The sequence below is a fragment of the Lissotriton vulgaris genome, chromosome 1_1 (assembly GCF_964263255.1).
Source record: "Lissotriton vulgaris chromosome 1_1, aLisVul1.2, whole genome shotgun sequence".
Taxonomy (NCBI): domain Eukaryota; kingdom Metazoa; phylum Chordata; class Amphibia; order Caudata; family Salamandridae; genus Lissotriton; species Lissotriton vulgaris.
Genome location: NC_141685.1, coordinates 1,063,523,147 through 1,063,547,782, shown reverse-complemented (window position 1 = coordinate 1,063,547,782; position 24,636 = coordinate 1,063,523,147). Strand labels below are relative to the sequence as shown.

At 50.2% G+C, this 24,636-nt stretch overlaps 1 protein-coding gene across 1 annotated transcript in view; it reads right to left on the bottom strand.

Moving 5' to 3' along the window:
* The window catches only part of CARD10 (caspase recruitment domain family member 10), a 288,602-nt gene that overhangs the window by 122,788 nt on the left and 141,178 nt on the right, over positions 1 to 24,636 (bottom strand). The window contains exons 6-8 of the mRNA XM_086963072.1: positions 13,381 to 13,533; positions 6,161 to 6,286; positions 4,654 to 4,851 (exon numbers count right to left, since the gene is read on the bottom strand). Of these exons, the coding sequence (XP_086819198.1) occupies positions 4,654 to 4,851; positions 6,161 to 6,286; positions 13,381 to 13,533 (477 nt within the window). The remainder of the gene's footprint in view (positions 1 to 4,653; positions 4,852 to 6,160; positions 6,287 to 13,380; positions 13,534 to 24,636) is intronic.

The window sequence follows — 24,636 nt, the reverse complement described above, 5'->3', positions numbered from 1 at the left end:
GTGTAATTAAATACATTCAATAAATTCATAAAACACATAAAAACATATAAACATATAAACAACAGAACACAAAGGTGTATCAAAAAAGAACTTTATCCAAAATTCATTAAGTCAGCAAAAAATTAAAGAAGCAGGTAAGGAAATGCTGGTATGAAGAGCTTGATAGCAAATAATCAATAATGCAGCAAAACCAAGAAAAAACATCTATCTCAACCAAGGAAGTGAATAAAACACTGTGGAGATAAGATGAAAGTCGACGTTTCGGTCTCTCTACAACAGAATTATCGAGACCATCTTCAGGACTGTTGTCATTCAAACACTGCTATATAATGTGCTGAGATCAAAATATGGAACCACACGGTTGGTCTTGCGGCAAAAGTCACGCTTGGGAAGCCTGGAAAGGAGTCCTATGTGAGAGAGCGCAGTTATCCCACAGAAGGAGGTGTCTCAAATGCCTAGCTTAGTTAGTCTGGAAATGAATGGCTCAAACCTTGATGGAGCTTATACAATCTCTTAATAACGTGGCTTGGTAGAACAGCCGAGTGACAGTCACTCGGCTGTTCCCTCACCGTGTATGCAGTCTGATTGATTTCGACCCGACTTTTCTTGTTTAAAGTTAAAATTGAAGTGAAGCTGACAAGTGCGCTATCTACCCTCGTTTGGACCACAGTTCCAACCCCTAAGATTTCGCATTTATTGACCTAAATACCGTGTGTTAACCTACGGTCCTTATTCTACCAAGCCACGTTATTAAGAGATTGTATAAGCTCCATCAAGGTTTGAGCCATTCATTTCCAGACTAACTAAGCTAGGCATTTGAGACACCTCCTTCTGTGGGATAACTGCGCTCTCTCACATAGGACTCCTTTCCAGGCTTCCCAAGCGTGACTTTTGCCGCAAGACCAACCGTGTGGTTCCATATTTTGATCTCAGCACATTATATAGCAGTGTTTGAATGACAACAGTCCTGAAGATGGTCTCGATAATTCTGTTGTAGAGAGACCGAAACGTCGACTTTCATCTTATCTCCACAGTGTTTTATTCACTTCCTTGGTTGAGATAGATGTTTTTTCTTGGTTTTGCTGCATTATTGATTATTTGCTATCAAGCTCTTCATACCAGCATTTCCTTACCTGCTTCTTTAATTTTTTGCTGACTTAATGAATTTTGGATAAAGTTCTTTTTTGATACACCTTTGTGTTCTGTTGTTTATATGTTTATATGTTTTTATGTGTTTTATGAATTTATTGAATGTATTTAATTACACGATTCATACATTGGGTTATTTAATTTTAACCTCAGAGTCAACTTAACCACAAACTTTTACTCTAAATCAAATCCCTTGAAGGCCCCCCCTACCTTTTCTTCTTGAACTGGGGCAATGTGGGAGATTGCCGGAGGTGAAGGGGTGGGTGTTCCAGGGTTTGGCTGCAAGGTAGGAGAAGGACTTTCCTCCCTTTCCAGTCTTGCTGATACGTTGGATGGTGGCCAGTGAGAGCTGGGCTGATTGGAGGTATCTTTTTGGTTCGTGAAAGGAGAGGCTGCTGTTCAGATTTGCGGGTCCGGTGTTGTGAAGTGCTTTGTATGCGTGGGTGAGGAGTTTGAAAGTTATTTTTCTTTTGACTGGAAGCCAGTGGAGATCGCTGAGGTGTTGGGTGATATGTCTGCGACGGTGGATGTTGAGGATGAATCTGGCTGCGGCATTCTGGACAGTCTGGAGTTTGTGAAGGAGTTCCTTGTTGAATCTGGCGTAGAGCGGTGCCATAGTCCAGTCTGCGGCTCATGAATGTATGCATGACAGTTTTTCTGGATTTGGTTGGGATCCATCTGTAGGTTTTACGTGCATGCAGAGAATGTTGAAGCAGGTTGAGGAGACGGCGTTCATCTGGCGGTTCTGTCTTTTCTAAGTTGAGTTTCAGGCAGATGTTCTTCATCCAAGTGGTGGTATGCTTTCATCCTTCTTGGAAGTAGTTTCTGGTGATGTTGGGTTTGTTGGTGAGGGAGAAGATCAACTGGGTGTCGATGTATGAGACGATGTTGAGCCTGTGATTCCTGGCAATGGTTGCGAGGGGGGTCATGTAGACATTGAAGGGGGGGGGGCTGAGGGAGGAGCCCTGGGGCACACCACAGTTGGTCTCTGTTGGTTCCGAGAGGTAGGTTAGGGAGTCTGACCCGCTGACTTCTGCCAGTGAAGAAGGAGTGGATCCAGTCTAGAGCTTTACCGCGGATGCCGGCGTCGTGGAGTCTGGTGGCTAGGGTGTGGTGGGAGATGATGCTGAATGCAGCCGAAAGGTCCAGGAGGATGAGGGCTGCTATTTCGCCCTTGTCCAGGAGCAAGTGGATGTCATCGGTGGCGGTGGGTAGGGCGGTCTCGTGCTGGGATTGCTTCAGAATCTGGATTTAGAAATGTCCAGCACATTGTTAGCTTCAATGATGTTTGCTAGCTGGGTGTTGATGGCCTTTTCGATGACCTTGGCTGCGAAGGGAAGCAGGGAGATGGGGCCTGAAGTTCTTGAGGTCCATTGGGCCGCAAAGGATTTCTTTAGGAGGGGGTTGACTTCAACGTGTTTCCAGCCATCTGGGAAGTTTCCGGTCTCGAAAAAGCAGCTTATCACCCAACATAGTTTGGATGGAATGGCAGAGGCGGCTCTATGGGAGATGTGGTGTGGGCAGAAGTCTGAGGGTTCTCCAAAGTGGATGCTTTTCATGGTCTTCAAGGTGTTTTCTGTCCTGAGTGAGATCCATTTGAGCAGGTCTGGGGGGAGCTGGAGCGTGAGGTGGTCTTGGTTGTCGAAGTAGTCGTAAATGATCTTGATCTTGTGGTGGAAGAAGGTGCTGAGTCTGTTGCAGAGGTATTGAAAGGGTGGGACATTTATTGTTTCACTGCAGGGTTTGGCAAATTCCTTGATAATGGAGAACAGTTATTTGGTGTTGTGTGCGGTGGTGAGGATTCTGTCTTGGGTGGATTTCTTCCTTGTGGGTTTGATGAGTTGGTGGTGTGCGGTGGTAGCTGCTTTGTGGGCGGCGCGTGTTTCCGGGATTTTGTTGGTACTCCATGCCTTTTCGTGTTGTCTGCAGGAGTGTCTGCTTTCTCGGAGAACAGGACTGAACCAGCTTGCATTCTTGATGTGTCTTCCAGTGGCTTTCTTGAGGGGGCGGGTGTGTCAGCGCAGTTCGTGATCCAGCGGTGGAGGTTGCATGCTGCGGTGTTTGCGTCTGACGTAGTCAGGGTGGGGTGCTGACGAGGGAGGAGGTGAGCTGGTCTTCAGTGACTTTGTTCCAGCTTTTGCAGGGGAGGCGGTGTGCATGCTTGTGTACGGAGGGTTTTTTGAAAGAGCAGTGGATGCAGTGATGATACGTCCAGAGGAGCTCTGTGGTGTGGCTGTAGGAGTTGCTGTTTCCTCCAGTGAAGACATGGTCGAGTGTGTGTTCCGCTGTGTGAATGGGGGCGGTGCCTAGTTGTTTCTGTCCTATGTTGGTGAGGTTCTCAAGGAGGGAAGCAGTGTGTGAGTCCTTGTGGTTATCCAGGTGGAAACTTAGGTCTCCGAGTAGGATGTTGTCTATGGATGCAAAGGCATGTGGTGCGATGAGGTCGGTGATGGTGTAGGTAAAGTGAGCACGGGAACTGGGCAGCCTGTAAATGAGGGTTCTGCAGAGAGTCGTTTTGGGGATGCTCTGGATCTAGAAGTGGAAGTGCTCCATGAGAGTCATTCTGTCGTATGGCCGAGTGGTCATTCGGAGGGTGCTTTTGTGAACAACGGGGATGCCTCTTCCTGGATGGATGGGGTGCTCCTTGCGCCAGATCATGTATCCGTTGGGAATGGTGATGGCGATGTTGGGTGCAGAGTTTGCGTTTGTCCAGTTTTCCATGAGGAATGCAGCATTGGGCAAGTAGGTGTTGTGGAGGTCCCAGATTTCTATGGCGTGCTTGTGTAGGGAACCTGATGGCTGGTAGGTTGGGAGATGTAGCTGGGATACGGAGGTGGGTGAATGTGCAGCAGCAGTGTAGACAGGAGAGAGTGTTGTGCGTGTTGTTCGGCGTTGAGAGCTGGCAGTTGTTCTTGTGCTTGGGGTTGAAATCGTGGAGGGTGCTGGAGTTGTAGATGTTGCGGTGGCGGGTGAGAGGACCAGGGTCCCTGGCACTGGTCCCTGTCGGGTTGGGGACAGGCGCAGATGTGCTTGCCTTTGGCACGCCAGCTGCGCGGCTGCCATTAAGTAGGGGTCGGGGGGTGGGTCAGCTGGTAGGGGGGAGCAGGAAGGACACACTGGAGGGGGGAGGGGCCGCAGGGCAGAAATGACTGGGGGAAAGTGAAGGAAAATGAAGGGAGAAGAGTGAGAAGTGAAAAAGTTAAAAGTGACAGATGGGAGAAATTAAGGAAAGAGAAAAAGAGGGTACAAGAAGAAGGCGGCAAAGATAGGCAGAAGAGCAGAGTGCTTTCCCACTGACCCACCAGGGATGAGGCTCAGGCAGGAGCCTGCAGGTGGGGCAGGGCCTCGAACACCCTGCAAACAGAGAGCTCAGGGGGCAGCAGTTAGTGATGGAGCTTTGCGGGGAGAGAGGAGTCACACTTACCAGGTCTCTGCCCTCTGTTGATGAGAGAGGCAGCTACAGCTAAAGAAGATACGTGACTTTACTTCCTGGAGGATACTCACTAGTGCCCAGGGTGTTTGCTCCCCGCACCCCCGCTGCAGCTGCCCCTGAAGCGTGCTGTTTAAGGCCTCCAGATGTGTAAGGCGGGCCTGGGTTGAATTCCGCTCCTCCTCAAGGGCTCGCACTTGTTTCCGGTAGCAGTCCTTATCTAGCATGCTCTGGTCGTGCTGTCTTTGCACCTGGTCTCTGCTCATAATGGCCTTTAGAGACAGAAAAAACATTACAATAAAAAGGGTGACAACGGAGAGTGACTGTGAGAGAAAAAGAAAGTGAGTGAGCCTTTAGGACAGAGAGAGAGAGAGAAGGAAAGACAGAGAGGTAAGAAAGAGATAATGAGAGAAAAGAGAGACAGGAAAGAGATCGAGTCATTGAGTCTAAGAGAGACAGAGACGAAGACAGAGGGAAAAGTGAGACAGAAGGACAGGAAGAGAAAGCGAGAGAAAAGAAAGAAAGAGACAAAAAGAGGAGACAATAGAGTGGAAAAGGCAGAGAGAGAAGAGATGGGACTGCGATAGATGAAACTGGAATAGTTAGAAAAAGAATGCGAGAGAAAGCATAGCAGAGAGAAAGACGAGAATAAGCGTGACAGAAATATAAGAAAGGAAGGAAGTTGGAGAGGGAGAGGGGGAGAGAGGCGGGAACAAAGAAATGAAGGGTAGAGAGAGACAGAAAGATAGAGAAGAGAGACGGATGAAAGAGGCAAAGCGACAGAGAGAGAGGGAGAGAGAAAGAGGAGGGAACTGGGAGGGATAAAACTGGATTATAGATTCAGAGAGAGAATATTTTTGGGAGAGAGAGGAAGAGTAAGGAAGAGAAAGAGAGCGAGAGAGAGACAGAGAAATAAAAAGAGCCCGATCCCCAGTCACTAACTCTAAAGCGAACACTTTCACTTACCCCATGCTGTAATACTTCCTAATACATTACATATCCCTAACTTTAACCACATTACATCCCCCAGTTCTGTCGCCTCACACTAAGCATCACCCTAACCCATTCCTTCACCCTCACCATACTCGTGACCCTAACCTCACTGACATCTTAACCCTAGACTCACCCTAACATTAGCCTTTGCCCCTTCTGTAACTGTATCTGAGCACAATAGCAGGTTAAAAGGCAGCTTTGGGGTGAAGGGGCAAGGCAAACTGGGCAGTGCTGAGTTGAGAGGGGAAAACAGTCTCCTCCACTGTGGGACAGAAGTCGTTCAGGGTCAGAGGTCACATAACAAGAGGGGCTCTTGGACGAGATGGAAAAGGACACCTCCTCTCTGCAGGCTTGAACCAGCTCTTGAGTGAACGTGATATTGTGGGGCATTATGGTCTGGGTGTCTAAAAGAGAGGGTGGACGTTTTACAGCTCCCCTTTAATTTGGAAACAGGTGCGTAACTGAAAAGCGTAAATCCTGACTTAATATAAATTTCCTAGCATAATTTCCAACCCGTAATGCGCACATAATGTACAGCATTCCCTCACTCTGCAGCTCGGTGTCGACTGTGCAAGTAGCAGTCCATACCTGGTCTCGCTCCTTCTCGACCTCCACCATCTGTGCCAGGACGGTGTTCATCCTCTGCTGGTACAGCCCACACTCCTTCTGCACTCCCTGCTGGCGGAGCTGCAGATCCTCCATGTCCCGGAGATACTGGGGGTGGGGCGACAAGAGCAGTCCCACACTGGTCATGTCTTCACCACCAGCCCTACACACCTCAAAGGAGCCTCACCCACGCCTTGTTTCAAGGCTCACCCTGGTCATCTCATCACCACCCACCCTACACACAACAAAGGAGCCTCACCCAGGCCTTGTCTCCAGGCTCACCCTGGTCATCTCATCACCACCCGCCCTACACACCTCAAAGGAGCCTCACCCAGGCCTTGTTTCAATGCTCACCCTGGTCATCTCATCACCACCCGCCCTACACACCTCAAAGGAGCCTCACCCACGCCTTGTTTCCAGGCTCACCCTGGTCATCTCATCGCCACCCGCCCTACACACCTCAAAGGAGCCTCACCCAGGCCTTGTTTCAAGGCTCACCCTGGTCATCTCATCACCACCCGCCCTACACACAACAAAGGAGCCTCACCCAGGCCTTGTCTCCAGGCTCACCCTGGTTATCTCATCACCACCCACCCTACACACCTCAAAGGAGCCTCACCCACACCTTGTTTCCATGCTCACCCTGGTCATCTCATCACCACCCACCCTACACACCTCAAAGGAGCCTCACGCAGGCCTTGTCTCCAGGCTCATCCTGGTCATCTCATCACCACCAGCCCTACACACCTCAAAGGAGCCTCACCCAAGCCTTCTCACTAGGCTCACTCTGGTCATCTCATCACCACCCGCCCTACACACCTCAAAGGAGCCTCACCCACGCCTTGTCTCCACGCTCATCCTGGTCATCTCATCACCATCAGCCCTACACAACTCAAAGGAGCCTCATTCAGGCCTTGTTTCAAGGCTCACCCTGGTCATCTCATCACCACCCGCCCTACACACCTCAAAGAAGCCTCACCCAGGCCTTGTTTCAATGCTCACTCTGGTCATATCATCACCACCCGCCCTACACACCTCAAAGGAGCCTCACCCAGGCCTTGTTTTAAGGCGCACCCTGGTTATCTCATCACCACCCACCCTACACACCTCAAAGGAGCCTCACCCACACCTTGTTTCCATGCTCACCCTGGTCATCTCATCACCACCCACCCTACACACCTCAAAGGAGCCTCACGCAGGCCTTGTCTCCAGGCTCATCCTGGTCATCTCATCACCACCAGCCCTACACACCTCAAAGGAGCCTCACCCAAGCCTTCTCACTAGGCTCACTCTGGTCATCTCATCACCACCCGCCCTACACACCTCAAAGGAGCCTCACCCACGCCTTGTCTCCACGCTCATCCTGGTCATCTCATCACCATCAGCCCTACACAACTCAAAGGAGCCTCATTCAGGCCTTGTTTCAAGGCTCACCCTGGTCATCTCATCACCACCCGCCCTACACACCTCAAAGAAGCCTCACCCAGGCCTTGTTTCAATGCTCACTCTGGTCATCTCATCGCCACCCTCCCTACACACCTCAAAGGAGCCTCACCCAGGCCTTGTTTCAAGGCTCACCCAGGTTATCTCATCACCACCCACCCTACACACCTCAAAGGAGCCTCACCCACACCTTGTTTCCATGCTCACCCTGGTCATCTCATCACCACCCACCCTACACACCTCAAAGGAGCCTCACGCAGGCCTTGTCTCCAGGCTCATCCTGGTCATCTCATCACCACCAGCCCTACAAACCTCAAAGGAGCCTCACCCAAGCCTTCTCACTAGGCTCACTCTGGTCATATCATCACCACCCGCCCTACACACCTCAAAGGAGCCTCACCCACGCCTTGTCTCCACGCTCATCCTGGTCATCTCATCACCATCAGCCCTACACAACTCAAAGGAGCCTCATTCAGGCCTTGTTTCAAGGCTCACCCTGGTCATCTCATCACCACCCGCCCTACACACCTCAAAGGAGCCTCACCCACGCCTTGTTTCCAGGCTCACCCTGGTCATCTCATCACCACCCGCCCTACACATATCAAAGGAGCCTCACCCACGCCTTGTTTCAAGGCTCACCCTGGTCATCTCATCACCACCCGCCCTACACACCTCAAAGGAGCCTCACCCACGCCTTGTTTTAAGGCTCACCCTGGTCATCTCATCACCACCCGCCCTACACACCTCAAAGGAGCCTCACCCACGCCTTCTCACTAGGCTCACTCTGATCATCTCATCACCACCAGCCTATTCATACCTCAAAGGAGCCTCACTCACGCCTTGTTTCCAGGCTCACCCTGGTTATCTCATCACCACCCACCCTACACACCTCAAAGGAGCCTCACCCAGGCCTTGTTTCAATGCTCACCCTGGTCATCTCATCACCACCCGCCCTACACACCTCAAAGGAGCCTCACCCAGGCCTTGTTTCAATGCTCACCCTGGTCATCTCATCACCACCCGCCCTACACACCTCAAAGGAGCCTCACCCACGCCTTGTTTCCAGGCTCACCCTGGTCATCTCATCACCACCCGCCCTACACATATCAAAGGAGCCTCACCCTCGCCTTGTTTCAAGGCTCACCCTGGTCATCTCATCACCATCCGCCCTACACACCTCAAAGGAGCCTCACCCACGCCTTGTTTCCAGGCTCACCCTGGTCATCTCATCACCACCAGCCCTACACACCTCAAAGGAGCCTCACCCAGGCCTTGTTTTAAGGCTCACCCTGGGTATCTCATCACCACCCACCCTACACACCTCAAAGGAGCCTCACCCAGGCCTTGTTTCAATGCTCACCCTGGTCATCTCATCACCACCCGCCCTACACACCTCAAAGGAGCCTCACCCAGGCCTTGTTTCAATGCTCACCCTGGTCATCTCATCACCACCCGCCCTACACACCTCAAAGGAGCCTCACCCACGCCTTGTTTCCAGGCTCACCCTGGTCATCTCATCACCACCCACCCTACACACCTCAAAGGAGCCTCACCCAGGCCTTGTTTCAATGCTCACTCTGGTCATCTCATCACCACCCTCCCTACACACCTCAAAGGAGCCTCACGCAGGCCTTGTCTCTAGGCTCATCCTGGTCATCTCATCACCACCAGCCCTACACTCCTCAAAGGAGCCTCACCCAAGCCTTCTCACTAGGCTCACTCTGGTCATCTCATCACCACCCGCCCTACACACCTCAAAGGAGCCTCACCCACGCCTTGTCTCCACGCTCATCCTGGTCATCTCATCACCATCAGCCCTACACAACTCAAAGGAGCCTCATTCAGGCCTTGTTTCAAGGCTCACCCTGGTCATCTCATCACCACCCGCCCTACACACCTCAAAGAAGCCTCACCCAGGCCTTGTTTCAATGCTCACTCTGGTCATATCATCACCACCCGCCCTACACACCTCAAAGGAGCCTCACCCAGGCCTTGTTTTAAGGCTCACCCTGGTTATCTCATCACCACCCGCCCTACACACCTCAAAGGAGCCTCACCCACGCCTTGTTTTAAGGCTCACCCTGGTCATCTCATCACCACCCGCCCTACACACCTCAAAGGAGCCTCACCCACGCCTTGTTTTAAGGCTCACCCTGGTCATCTCATCACCACCTGCCCTACACACCTCAAAGGAGCCTCACCCAGGCCTTGTTTCAATGCTCACTCTGGTCATCTCATCACCACCCGCCCTACACACCTCAAAGGAGCCTCACCCAGGCCTTGTTTTAAGGCTCACCCTGGTTATCTCATCACCACCCACCCTACACACCTCAAAGGAGCCTCACCCACGCCTTGTCTCCAGGCTCACTCTGGTCATCTCATCACCACCAGCCCCACACACCTCAAAGGAGCCTCACCCACGCCTTCTCACTAGGCTCACTCTGATCATCTCATCACCACCAGCCTATTCATACCTCAAAGGAGCCTCACTCACGCCTTGTTTCCAGGCTCACCCTGGTTATCTCATCACCACCCACCCTACACACCTCAAAGGAGCCTCACCCATGCCTTGTCTCCAGGCTCACCCTGGTCATCTCATCATCACCACCAGCCCTACACACCTCAAAGGAGCCTCATCCAGGCCTTGTTTCAATGCTCGCCCTGGTCATCTCATCACCACCCGCCCTACACACCTCAAAGGAGCCTCACCCACGCCTTGTTTCCAGGCTCACCCTGGTCATCTCATCACCACCCGCCCTACACACCTCAAAGGAGCCTCACCCACACCTTGTTTCAAGGCTCACCCTGGTCATCTCATCACCACCCTCCCTTCACACCTCAAAGGAGCCTCACCCACGCCTTGTCTCCAGGCTCACCCTGGTCATCTCATCACCATCCGCCCTACACACCTCAAAGGAGCCTCACCCACGCCTTGTTTCCAGGCTCACCCTGGTCATCTCATCACCACCCGCCCTACACACCTCAAAGGAGCCTCACCCAGGCCTTGTTTTAAGGCTCACCCTGGGTATCTCATCACCACCCACCCTACGCACCTCAAAGGAGCCTCACCCACGCCTTGTCTCCAGGCTCACTCTGGTCATCTCATCACCACCAGCCATACTCACCTCAAAGGAGCCTCACCCACGCCTTCTCACTAGGCTCACTCTGATCATCTCATCACCACCAGCCCATTCATACCTCAAAGGAGCCTCACCCACGCCTTGTTTCCAGGCTCACCCTGGTTATCTCATCACCACCCACCCTACACACCTCTAAGGAGCCTCACCCAGGCCTTGTCTCCAGGCTCACCCTGGTCATCTCATCATCACCACCAGCCCTACACACCTCAAAGGAGCCTCACCCACGCCTTCTCACTAGGCTCACTCTGGTCATCTCATCACCACCAGCCCTACATACCTCAAAGGAGCCTCACCCAAGCCTTGTTTCCAGGCTCACCCTGGTCATCTCATCACCACCCGCCCTACACACCTCAAAGGAGCCTCACCCACACCTTGTTTTCAGGCTCACCCTGGTCATCTCATCACCACCCGCCCTACACACCTCAAAGGAGCCTCACCCACGCCTTATCTCCAGGCTCACCCTGGTCATCTCATCACCACCCGCCCTACACACCTCAAAGGAGCCTCACCCACACCTTGTTTCCAGGCTCACCCTGGTCATCTCATCACCACCCGTCCTTCACACTTCAAAGGAGCCTCACCCACGCCTTGTCTCCAGGCTCACCCTGGTCATTTCATCACCACCCGCCCTACACACCTCAAAGGAGCCTCACCCACGCATTGTTTCCAGGCTCACCCTGGTCATCTCATCACCACCCGCCCTTCATACCTCAAAGGAGCCTCACCCTCGCCTTGTTTCCAGGCTCACCCTGGTCATCTCATCACCACCCGCCCTACACATCTCAAAGGAGCCTCACCCACGCCTTGTCTCCAGGTTCACCCTGGTCATCTCATCACCATCCGCCCTACACATCTCAAAGGAGCCTCACCCACGCCTTGTTTCCAGGTTCACCCTGGTCATCTCATCACCACCCGCCCTACACACCTCAAAGGAGCCTCACCCATGCCTTGTCTCCAGGCTCACCCTGGTCATCTCATCACCACCCACCCTACACACCTCAAAGGAGCTCCACCCAGGCCTTGTCTCCAGGATCACTCTGGTTCATCTCATCACCACCCGCTATACACACCTCAAAGGAGCCTCACCCACGCCTTGTCTCCAGACTCACCCTGTTCATCTCAACACAGGCAGAGTAACCAGTGGAGACACAAAGTGGTCCTCATCTCCAACACCACTAGTCTCACACACTTCAACTCACAACTCCCACTCATTCCCCAAATCACCACATTTCTGGACACTAATTCAGACACTTCAGTTGAGCGGCACTCAGTAGCGTAGCAAGAATGCCAAAGGCCATGGTGCAAGCAAAGAAAATGGTCCCTTTCACTAGTGCTGGGGTAGTACATAATACAGCAGTTATCCGGGGGGCGGGTGCCACTGCACCTCCGGCATCATTGGTAGCTACGCCCCTGGTCCACTCTTTCTCACAGGCAATACTGGAGGTATTCCCCAGTGCTAGTCGTACCTTTCAGTGGGGGTTTGCTCATTCCTTGTCATGTTTCATGCTTCAGTTGAGTCTCTCCCAGTCCCCTCCCCCGGCCTCATACATTTGAATGGGTCTCTCATTGCTCAGTCTGTGCATCAGGCACTTCAATGGTGTCTTGCTTGTTGCACGCCACTGGCCTCATACGTTTCATTGGGATCTCACCCATTCCCGCATCGCGACGTTGAACATTACAAAGAATAGTGGCCACTTGAATTACGAAATTCTTCAGCCACAAGGGTTTTTCTACCTAAATATGAGTTTGCAAGATCTGTTGCATTAATGGCAGATATACTATTATTTATTTTTTATCAGGAATCATGTTTTGCTTCTTACTTAAACAGACCAAAAGCCACTAGACTGTTTAACTTAGCTATTCACCTTCCAGCTGTTCACTGGTGTATTCATTTAAAGGAGTGCCAATAATACCCAAACGGTGATAAAATTCTTCTAAATAGAGTTAACACTCCCAATTGGTGAAATGGGAAAGGCCATTAGCCCGCAACAAGAAACAACAATTGTGCGTATTTCAATGTACTTCAGACTGTGTGATAAGAATAATACCTTCTTTTGCGACCGTAGTCCTACAAATGCATGTTTACATAACAGACACTCTCCTCGAAGCAGAAATTACTTCTCAAGGGTTTTAGAGTTTAGAAGGATCACAAATATGATGCATCTATTTTTAAAATCTGATATCTTCAATCTAAAATTACCTCCTAGTGAGACATATATATACAGCAAATAAATATGAATGTAAAAAGCTGGTCTGCAGGTCTATTTATTAATGGGAAAAGATGGAAAGAATAAAAGAAGCACTTCTTTTATTACAAGAAGCAGGCACTTGTTCTCTTTTGAAAGCAACATTGTACATGTGTTACATAAGCTAGTTTATTCTGTAAGACAGAAAGGGTGATGTTACTAAAGTGCGGTTCCATTTCTTCCTTGCAAGACAAAGCTAGCCTTTCTTACAGCATAATTTGCTTTTCTTGCAGCATAACTTAGAAAACGCTGCAGGTCCTCCCGTGCCATGTAACTCCAGTGGCCTTGCATATGACCCATGCCATGTTTTCAGGGTTCTGCATGAATACCCAGGTAATCCATCAGTGGAGCAAAGGACTCTGGGACAACTCACCTTGTCACGCTGTTGTTCTGCTGTATGCAGCTCGCACTGCAGCTGGTGCATCTTAATGCTCTGCTCCTGCTGCTCTTCCAGGGCATCCTGCCTGTCTTGCTCCAGAATCTCTAACAATATATTCCCGGCTTCAGGGACATTGGGCTCCCCAGACTAAGAACAAGACCAAGAGCACGATTTTGAAAGGTAGAATTAATGTGGATATAAAAGATAAAATGCAACCTGGGGACAGCTTCTGGCTTATAAGTAAGGCTCCCTGTTTTCCGTTTTTACTGATTTTTACAGATAAATACAGACAGAAAACATTTATTTTTTTGTCTGTATTTATCTTTAAATGTGGATAAAACGGAAATGGGGGTGCTTTATGAGTAATTCTAAACACTGTTTGCCATGACTGCCAGGCCAATAGATGTGTGGATTGATAGATAAGGGGGTCAAAAAGGAAAGGAATTTTAGTAAAGAAGCTTTAACAGCACTAGATATGCACAAGGTTGATACTGAAATTCACATATTTTCATATAATGAACTGATTTATCTTCAGATCTGAAACCTGGAAGACATTCAAGCATGAGCATATATTTATTGGTTAAATATATGTGGAAATATACTAATATCAGCTTAATTTTTCCACGAAACCCAAAATAAATATGGATATATACAGATAAAACTAGTAAAAAATAAATATGGATATATGCAGATAAAACTAGTAAAAAATAAATATGGATAAATACAGACGGAAATGGCAAAAAAATAAATACCATAAAACCGGGAGCCCTACTTATAAGTGAATGCCTAGGCTAACCCATCACAGACATGATGGTTCAAGGACAAACATGGCAGACTGGAGTACCCCAAAGAGGTACCACGGTTACCAGATACAAGGCAGTCTAATTCAGGGAGATACTCCTTGTGACTTGCACCCACCTGACCAGACCTACCTTACCCATAAGCTATACATAGCAAATAATCCACTTCCACCCTGCTTTAATAAAGTAGAATATGTCTGTCTGAGACTGCAAAAGCTTTGCACCTTCACACACACACTCCCAAGAATTAAAACTGGTTAGAGGGTCCCCCATTACTCGTTATTAAACAAAGCACATCTTGTAACTACCAATGATGCAAAAGTCTTATGTCAACTATTATAAAGCACTTTAAGCCACAGCTATGGTGTTTTATTTAGAGTTTGGTGAGTGTGATACTCCATTAAACCTTGATGGATATTCTATCTGCCGTATTACAAGTGCCAGAGGCTATATTGCCATCTGACAAACTCTAAATCAAGCCATTGGTCAACAATGTTACAGGCAACCACAGGAGAACCCCTGGTTACCTTGGGAAGAAAGTTTCAGGGTTCACCATACATCATTCTGAGCAAGGGAGTTGAAGATCTAATAGTAGATGAACAATCTATCACTACACCAGTTCTTCAGACTTTTACAAGCATATGATAACCCCCGGATGCCTCTCCAATGCAGTTTCAGAATTGAAACAAGAATTGGCATAGCCAATAGCTCTCGCCTTTGGGACCTTTGTGTTTAGCTATGCAGCACATACATACTCAGGAGGAAGGACACTGGAAAAATACATGTAAATATGCTGAAAAAAACATACTTAGACATTTCTTCTGGCAAAGACCAATAGACCAGCAGCCAAGAACACTAACTTACCACCTAATATGCAGGGACTTTGTGCGATCATAGCTCGCTGCATGCTCAAAACTAACACCCTGCACTGCTAGTGTGCTCCAGAGGATTCAATTATAGCAGTGAGTCACACAGTTCTGGAGACTACGAACAGGCTCCGGCTTCACCATAACCAGAGGCAGTGAAGCATCACCCCAATGCAGTGAAAGACAGCTAAAATAAAATGATAATAACTTGTGTTATTATCATTTTATTTGATCTTATTTCCACCCACAGCTTTGCGTGAGGAGGGCGGGGGCAGGGGAGATGTGGTTGCACCCTCCTGAAGTGCACAATGACTGCTTGGACGGTATACTCGGGCTGCCAAAAACAGTCATGCGCACTTCGCATGTTCTTCATGCAGGCAGCATCGCAGCCCACATGGAGAACATGCCCATGTCTCCAGTCAGCGTCTCAGCGCTGAAAAAGGGTGCTCAGACCCATCGCAATGCTGCAATGGCAGCGTTGTGATTGGCTGACTGCGAGCCTGGGTGTGCTTCCTGTGGCCGACTCTGACCGAGGGAGGCCTACGGAGGAGAGATGGGCTAGGAAGCGGTGAAAAGGTAAGTTTTTAATTAAATTTTTTCTTAGCCGCTTCCTCTTCATACTGCCCCCTCTCCATCATCCTCCCTCCTACCTCACATGTCGTCCCGCCCTCCCGCCCCGGCCCCCCTATCCCCAATCGGTGCCGGCCACACCTGATCAGATGACTGATGATCATCCGTAAAGCAGCTCAGGACAACACAAACACATGTGCAGACGCATCTGAAGTACCCGCAGTAATGTGATGCTGAAGACACAGCAGCCTGTCCTGCGGTGCAGCCCAGGAGCAAGCCATGGGCTAAGCCTAGCTGAGGGCTGTCGCGTGGGCAACTAGTGGGAAGGGGTCATCTTAGGAGCCGCAATCACCAGCACTTTAACGAGTGGAGTTAGAGAGCTGTGCGGCAGGCCAACCCATCCACCTGAGGGCCCGGGCCATCACTGAAAGTAGGGTTGAGTCAGGGTGGGGCTGCATATGAAAACAATCGAATGCTTTGACCCCCCCCACCCCCCACAATGCCCTCCAAAGACGCTGTGTTATTACCAGATTAAACAGCAATGACTGGGAAGAGCCAGTTTGCCTACACGCTTTGATTGCTCCTAATGCTATTCCTCAACAAAAAAGTATTCAAAGCAGGGCATACCCAAGTAAGAAAAGCCAAAAGGGCCCTCTCCGGCATCGGTATGATTACCAAAACCACCACAAGCAGATACTAGATCTTGCCTTGACCCTGCAAATCAATGTAGGATTAGTTACTTACCTGTAATCCTAGTTCTCTTCCAGGGGTATCCTCATCAAAGTCATAAGCATTAGAATATTCCCGCCTATGTGCGGGACCCCGGAAACACTATATTATATGTGCCCCACATATAAATACACATATATATATAAATAATATATATATAAAAAACAAGCAATAGCAGCCAAATCACATTAGAGCTGAAATGTGCTGTGAAGAATTTCCACCATACATGAATAACAAGCATTAGAAACAGGAGAAAACAACACCAAAGTTTGTTTAGGAATTGTTTTAATGCTCAGAAAGCAGCAGAAATTCTCAGAACTCACTGGAAGCATAGGAAGCTCCCAGGCTGCATTGCAAACACACAGTCTAACCAGACTGAAAAGCTAACCTGTAGCTAAATAACAAAAAACTGACACTGTGCCTTTAAGGCACTCATGACCCCCTGAATCCCATCATGCCTCAGGAGTGGCAGTTAGGTCAGTTGTTCTTTTCGGAGACTGAAAACCAAACCCAATAACACATAGGTCAACAATATCTCCTTATGAACGAGTATCCTTTGCCCGGGGAGGCGGGAGGGTTGCTTATGACTTTGATGAGGATACCCCTGGAAGAGAACTAGAATTACAGGTAAGTAACTAATCCTTCTCTTCCAGGGGATCCTCATCAATAGTCATAAGCATTAGAATAGAATAGCGAGCCTCTCTTCATCTCTGCGGGCAAAGGAAAGATAAGACAGAAATCTCATCAATAAGCTTGAGTAGACAAAAACAGACTACCCAAACAGATTCCTCAAGGAGGCTTGCCCTACTTGAGTGTCAGCCCTGGAATCAGAGTCGAGGCAGTAATGCCTCGTAAAGGTATGCACTGATTTCCAGGTCGCGGCCTTGCATATTTCTGACATGGGAACGTCATGCAAGAAAGCCACTGTAGCCGCCTTCCCTCTAGTGGAGTGCGCTTTTGGAGACATCAACAAAGGTTTTCCTGCTAGTTGATAGGCCAACTTAATGCAAGAGACAATCCACCTGGAAATGGACCTCTTTGCTGCTGGAAAGCCAGTTCTCATTGCACCATAGTTCACAAACAGTTGGTCCGTTTTCCTAATCCCTTTAGTCTTTTCCAAATAAAACTTCAGCACTCTTTTAAGATCTAAGGAGTGGAGTGACCGCTCAGCCGGGGTCGTCGGATTTGGAAAAAAGGAAGGGAGGGAAATAGACTGATTTATATGAAAATCAGAGATGACCTTAGGCAAGAAAGAAGGATGAGCCCTTAGAACTACCCTGTTATGGTGGAATACCATATAAGGTTCCTTTGCACAGAGCGCCTGTATCTCACTGACCCTGCGTGCAGAGGTAATTGCCACCAAAAAGGCTGCCTTCCAAGAGAGATGTTGTAAGGAAGCCTTGTGGATGGGCTCGAAAGGTGGAGACATTAACCGAGATAGAACCAGGTTTAATTCCCACGGAGGATAAGGATTGCACACAGGGGGATACACTTTCTTCAAACCCTGAAGGAAATCCTTGACCACCGGAACTTGAAAGAAAGACACCTGGTCAGGGGACTTCCTATAGGCCACAATAGCTGACAAATGTACTCTAATGGAAGCGTACTTCAAACCAGCCGTTGCGAGGGAAAGGAGGTATGGTAAGATGACGTCCTCCTGCCCTTTAACAGGATCCAAATGATGATCCTTACACCACAAGTAAAACCTTTTCCACTTGAAGGCATAGGATGCCCTCGTGGACGGCCTCTTAGCCTCCCTCAAAATGCTCATGCAGTCTGGAGGCAGGTTCAAATGTCCGTATTGCAGGACCTCAGGAGCCATGCTGTTAGGTTCAATGATGGGAGGTTGGGATGTATTATCCTCCCGTTCATTTTGCTCAACAGGTCTGGTCTGCAAGGGAGTCGTTTGTGTGGACACACAGACAGATGTAGAAGGTCCAGATACCACCACTGCCGAGGCCAGTCTGGCGCAATCAGGATCATCTCCATGTTCGTCCTGAGGAGCTTGGACACCACTCTCGGGATCAGAGCCAGGGGAGGAAACGCGTACGCGAACATCCCTGCCCAATCCAACAGAAGAGCGTTCCCCTGCGTCCCTAGTCTGTGGAACCTGGACGCGAAGGCGTGGCACTTGGTGTTTTCGTCGTCTGCAAACAAGTCTATGGACGGACGTCCCCAGCAACGAAAAAGCTCTTCTACTACTTCGTCGTTTAGCACCCAGTCTGGCTGATCTTCGAAGTGCCTGCTGAGTGCGTCTGCTTTGACGTTCAACTCGCCCGGAAGATGCACCGCCACCACTGTGAGACCTCGAGCGAGGAGCCAATGCCATATTGTCTGAGCCTCTCGAGACAGTGGGCGAGATTTTGTGCCTCCTTGTTTGTTCAGATAGAACATGGTTGTCGTATTGTCCGTCTGAACCAGGACTGAGTTGGATGTGATCGCTGGTAGGAAAGCTTTGAGAGCCAGGAATACCGCTCTGAGTTCCAGCATGTTGATGTGGTAGGTCTGCTCCTGCGCAGACCACCGGCCTTGAATCTGAAGCGGACCCATGTGTGCTCCCCAGCCGTGCAGGGAGGCATCTGTCACTATAGATAGGGACGGAATGGGTTGATGAAACGGCACTCCCACCATCACATCGTGTCTCCGAGTCCACCATCTGACGGACTCTTTTGTCGCCTGGGAAAGATGGATACGGTCCTCCCAACGACCTGTTGCCTGGTCCCATTGATCCTCCAGGGCCTGCTGCAGAGGACGCATTCTCAGCCTGGCGTGTGGGATGAGAAAAATGCAGGACGCCATGGAACCCAGCAGAGACGCCACCTGTCGTGCTGTTGGAGGACGAGACTCCAGTAGAATCCCGCACTTCAGGTTCATGGAAGAAAGTCTCTCCACCGAAGGAAACGCTCTTCCCACGCTTGTGTCCAGAACGGAGCCTAGGTAGTGGATGGATTGCGTAGGCCGCAGGACGGACTTCTCCAGGTTCACATGGAGGCCGAGCCTGTGAAGCTGTTGCAGGCACAGATGCAGATCTTGTGTTACCCGTACCGGGGATGGACCCTTCAGGAGCCAGTCGTCCAGATATGGGTAAACGAAGAGACCCTTCTTGTGAAGAAAAGCCGCCACCACCGCCATGCATTTGGTGAAGACTCGTGGTGCGGACTTGAGACCGAAGGGTAACACCTTGTACTGGTAGTGTTTGTGCCCCACGACAAACCTCAGGTACTTTCGATGTTGCTGCGCTATCGGGATGTGAAAGTACGCATCTTGTAGATCCACCGAACACATCCAATCTCCGGCTTGTAGATGAGGACATATTTGGTGAAGCGCCAACATGTGGAACTTTTCCTTGACGATAACCTTGTTTAGGAGTCGTAGGTCGAGTATGGGTCTGAACTTGTCCTCCTGATCTTTTTTGGGGACAAGGAAATATCTGGAGTAAACTCCTTTGCCTTTTAGAGCGTGAGGAACTTCTTCTATCGCTCTTTTCTGCAGCAGGATCGTCACCTCTCGTCGGAGCAAGCTCAGTTGGTGAGGGCAAGAGCTCTTCGGAGGTATGCTCTTTGGAAGAGCACGGAAAGGTATCCTGTAACCATTTCGCAGTATATTCAGCACCCACTGATCTCTTGTGATGCTGACCCACTCTTCCAGGTGTTGTGATGCACTTCCTCCCACCGGAGTGGGCAACGGTGTCAGAGGAAGCCACTGTTCAGGCCTTTCCTCCTCTCGGGGCGTTGGAGGACTGCTGGTGGCCCCCTCTGCCCCTGCTGGGCTTACCACGAAACTGGGGTTTTCCCTGAGCTTTGTTCTGCGACCACTGAGGGGTTTGAACCCTCTGTTGGGCCCCTCTCCCCTTGTTGGACTTGAAGTGGCGCTTGAACTCCTTCTTCTTCTCCAAGCCCACCGCTTTCACCGTGTCCAGCTCAGTCTTCATTCGGGTCATCTCTTCGTCCGCGTGTTCCCCGAAGAGGGCGGAACCCGAAAAGGGGAGATTCAGAATCCGATGCTGGGCATCCGGCTTCAGCCCTGTAAGGCGCAACCAGGCCGATCTTCTGGCACAAACTCCATGGGAATAGGAATGAGCCGAAAGCACCGCCCCATCCGCGGTCGTGCTGATCATCTGGTTAGCCACCAGACACCCCTCCGTAACAGTTTCCTCAAAGTCCTGCTGGTCTTCTTTCGGCAGCTTGGCTTTGAATCTCTCCATCGAGTCCCATAAGGCTCTGTCATACCGACCCAGGAGCGCAGCCGCACTGGCGACTTTAAGAGTGGAAGCAGCAGAGTTGCAAACCTTCCGACCCCAGGAGTCTTGGGTCTTGCTGTCCTTATCTGGCGGGACTGAGGATGAACCAGCAACCGCATGTGTCTTTCTCGCCGCTGCCACGATGACAGAGTCTGCGGGCGGGTCAGACTTCACAAACACCGGGTCAGAAGCCGCCGGTTTGTACTTCTTTGTAATGCGTGCTGGCACTGCTCTGATTGTCGCTGGGGTTAGGAAAACTTCCTTGACAGGGTCCATAATCCCCGGAACCAAGGGCAGCAGAGGTCTGGAGATGGCCTTTTTGTGCAAGGTTTCGAAAATGACCGTCGTCGTCACTTGAGGGGCAGACATTTCAATGTTCAGTTTAAGCGCACCTCTCTGCAGAACGTCCAGGTACGTGCCAATATCATCCACAGGGGAGGACCTGGACGTTGGACTGTCCGTCAAAGTCGGAGAGTAGTCCCTCTTTGACGATCTGGTAGATGAAGTGGAAGAGGTAGACGGGGTACGTCTAAGTCGATGGTGAGAACTGCGTCCCCGCTCCCTCGACTTCCTGGAACGCTCCTCCCGTCTAGGAGAGCGAGACCTGACCCGATCTCTTGGACGATGGTCTCTTCTAGGGGATCGGGACGCCCTGGGGGATCCGGTCGGCGACCGCACAGGAGATCTGCCCCGGGGAGGGACAGAGGTCTTCCGACCATCCAGTCTAGGATCCTTTGCAGGCGATCTAGATCTTCCCCGACCATCCCGTCTAACTTCCCTTGTAGGCGAACGGGACCTCCTTGGCGCTTTGGTGGGTAGATTCACAGGCGTTGAGCGCCTGGGAGGGCTACGCTTGTCCATCTCCTCCACCAGGTTCTGGAGAGCTGACCTGTGGCGTGGGCTGGCATATTCCTGCATACGCCTGGTAGGCCCATCGTCTCTCCAATGGTCCAAGGACCTGTACCATCTCGGCGACAGCCTGATGCGCCCCGCAGAAGGATCTGGACGACGTTCAGGAGTCCTGTGCACAGGGCTTCTGGATCTTGAATGCGCAGTAGAGGAGCCCGAGGACCGATAAGATGAATGGTGAGAAGCAGATTCTGTCACCATGATCGTATCCGAGTGCCTCGACGTCGAGCGCTCACTTCTCGCAGCCGACCGCTTCCGAGGAGTTGGGGGATCAAATAATCTCGACCTCGAATGTCCTTGAGAATGTTCGTAGTCTCTCGACGTCGAGCGGCGATGAGCAACCGCCGACGGAGCCTTCTGCCTCGACGTCGAACGGTGGTGTCCGGTCGTCGACGGCGACCTCAGCCTCCACGTCGAACGACGATGTCCTGCCGCCGACGGAGGCTTCCCTCTTGACGTTGAACGGTCTCGCCCTGTCGTCGACGGAGCTTTTTGCCTCGACGTCGAACGGCGATGGTCAGTCGCCGACGTAGAGCCATGCCTCGACGTCGGATGCTTGTGCGACGACGGCGGAGGGGTATTGGGCACCCTCGACGCCGAGCGCTGCTGCTGCACCGACGGAGACCGCGTCCTCGACGCCGATCGACGAGCACCTGACGACGGCGGAGGAGTCACCCTTCTCGACGCCGATCGTCGCCTGGTTGACGACGGCGAGGTGACGTCCCTCGACTCCGGTCGTCGCCTGGTTGACGACGGCGGAGGGGTAATGGATCTCGACGCCGACCGTCGCCCGGTTGACGGCGGCGGAGTAGCCTTCTTCGACGCCGATCGCCGCCCGGTTGACGACGGCGGAGGCGATTTCGAAGACGGCGCCGGTGCCTTCGATGTCGTCGACGTACCTGGCCTTCCTCCCGACGGCGAGCCCGCCGTCGACGGCAGCTTCCCAGAGGAAAGTCCCTCTTGTGGATCTTTTCTCAGCGCCGAGCCCGACGCTGAGGTAGACGGGTGTGAAGACTTCTTCTTTGAAGACGAATGGGCCTTCTTGGAGCCCTTCTTCACTGGAGATCTCCCTCTAGAAGCTCTGTGGGCCAGGCCATAAATCCGAATTCTCTCCCTGTCCTTGAGAGTCCTTCCTGACAGGTTCTCACAATGTGGACAGGTGTCTGGATCATGGTCATCAGGCAGGCAAACGATACAGACCTCGTGGCTGTCTGTCTTGGCCTTCTTGCTGTTACAAGAAGGACATTTATCAAATAGAGAAGGCATTTTCGAAGTAAAATGCCCTCCAAACTGCTCAAAACAAGCAGTATCTTACTTGACCAGGTGTAAGACGTCGAAGTAAGAGTAACAGTTGTCAAAAAGAAGCAATTTTTCTGCAAGAAATCAGAAAATTAGTGGAGCTGTGAAACCAGGGTCCTTCACTGAAGGAGCCGGAAAGAACAACTGACCTAACTGCCACTCCTGAGGCATGATGGGATTCAGGGGGTCATGAGTGCCTTAAAGGCACAGTGTCAGTTTTTTGTTATTTAGCTACAGGTTAGCTTTTCAGTCTGGTTAGACTGTGTGTTTGCAATGCAGCCTGAGAGCTTCATATGCTTCCAGTGAGTTCTGAGAATTTCTGCTGCTTTCTGAGCATTAAAACAATTCCTAAACAAACTTTGGTGTTGTTTTCTCCTGTTTCTAATGCTTGTTATTCATGTATGGTGGAAATTCTTCACAGCATATTTCAGCTCTAATGTGATTTGGCTGCTATTGCTTGTTTTTTATATATATATTATTTATATATATATGTGTATTTATATGTGGGGCACATATAATATAGTGTTTCCGGGGTCCTGCACATAGGCGGGAATATTCTAATGCTTATGACTATTGATGAGGATCCCCTGGAAGAGAACTTCAGATTACAATGCATTAAACAGATGACATGGAAAATACCCCCAGACTGAAACATAAATACAATAATGAACACCAGGTCACTGGTGACAGGCTTATCTAACCCAAGAAAGGCATGGCAGATTACTAGAGACAGATTGCTTCAGTCCAAAAGAGATAAACCTCTTCACCAGAGAAACACTGTCTGTATCCTAAAGAGATAGACCTGTCAGTGGGGCCAGATAGGCCAGATCCAAAGGAGATAAATACAAGTCACAAATGCAAATTATTTGAGCATGTTGAAAAAGTAAAGAAGTTTCTCTACCTTCTCCCTCTGTCGCAGCAGAAAACAGTGATACATGGCCTGATCACCTTTCAGGTAGACTATGCCGATTCACTCTATTAGGGCCTTCCAGCCTTACTTCTAAAGAGACTACACACAGCTGGTCCAAAAGGCTGCTGCACGGTTTCTGCTGAAACTCTCTAGGCGGGCCCACATCCTCCCCTTCCTGGAAGAACTTCACTGGCTTCCAATTAAGGAATGGGTGAGGGTCGAAGGTTTAGTCTTAACACACAGAGCTTTTTATCAATCTGGTCCTCAGTACCTGTCTAAAAGAATCACCTAGTACCATCCGCCCAGATCACTCTTTTCCTCCAATTTCTTGTTGGTGGTGGTTCCCAAATTCAGGAGGAAAAACTGGGGCGGTAGATCTTATTCCTACCTTGCGGCTAGGAACTGAAACGCCCTACCACAGCAGCTCAAGGCCATAGTGGATATTCAGGCCTTCAGACGCCTTCTTAAAACCTGGCTCTTTGGACCCGCATATTGATCCCAGGTCAGTTAGGTTCAGCACCGGGACACTCATTGAGTATCGGTTAGGCTTTACAAATCCCATAGATAGATAAATAGATTGATTTGGGTTAAGTCCCTTCTTTTTGTTCGGATTTGAACTTTTTCTAAGGAGCACTGTTATATACAAGAGACAGGTAAAATTATTATACATATTTGGAAGTCATAAACGTAACAATATTGTTTGCTACCTGCATGAATTGTTCCTTGTAGATATGCTTTCATCAGAATGCAAATAAAAACAATACAAAACGTAGAATTGAAGACTCAATAAACTTTGTTAAAATAAAAATAAATATATGTTTTTGCAGTGGCTACTCCCGAACGGGGCTCGAGAGACGGCACCATAACCAGCGCTGTGCCCCCCGGACAAACTAGTGGGGGCGGCGTTTGCCACGAAATGACAAAGGG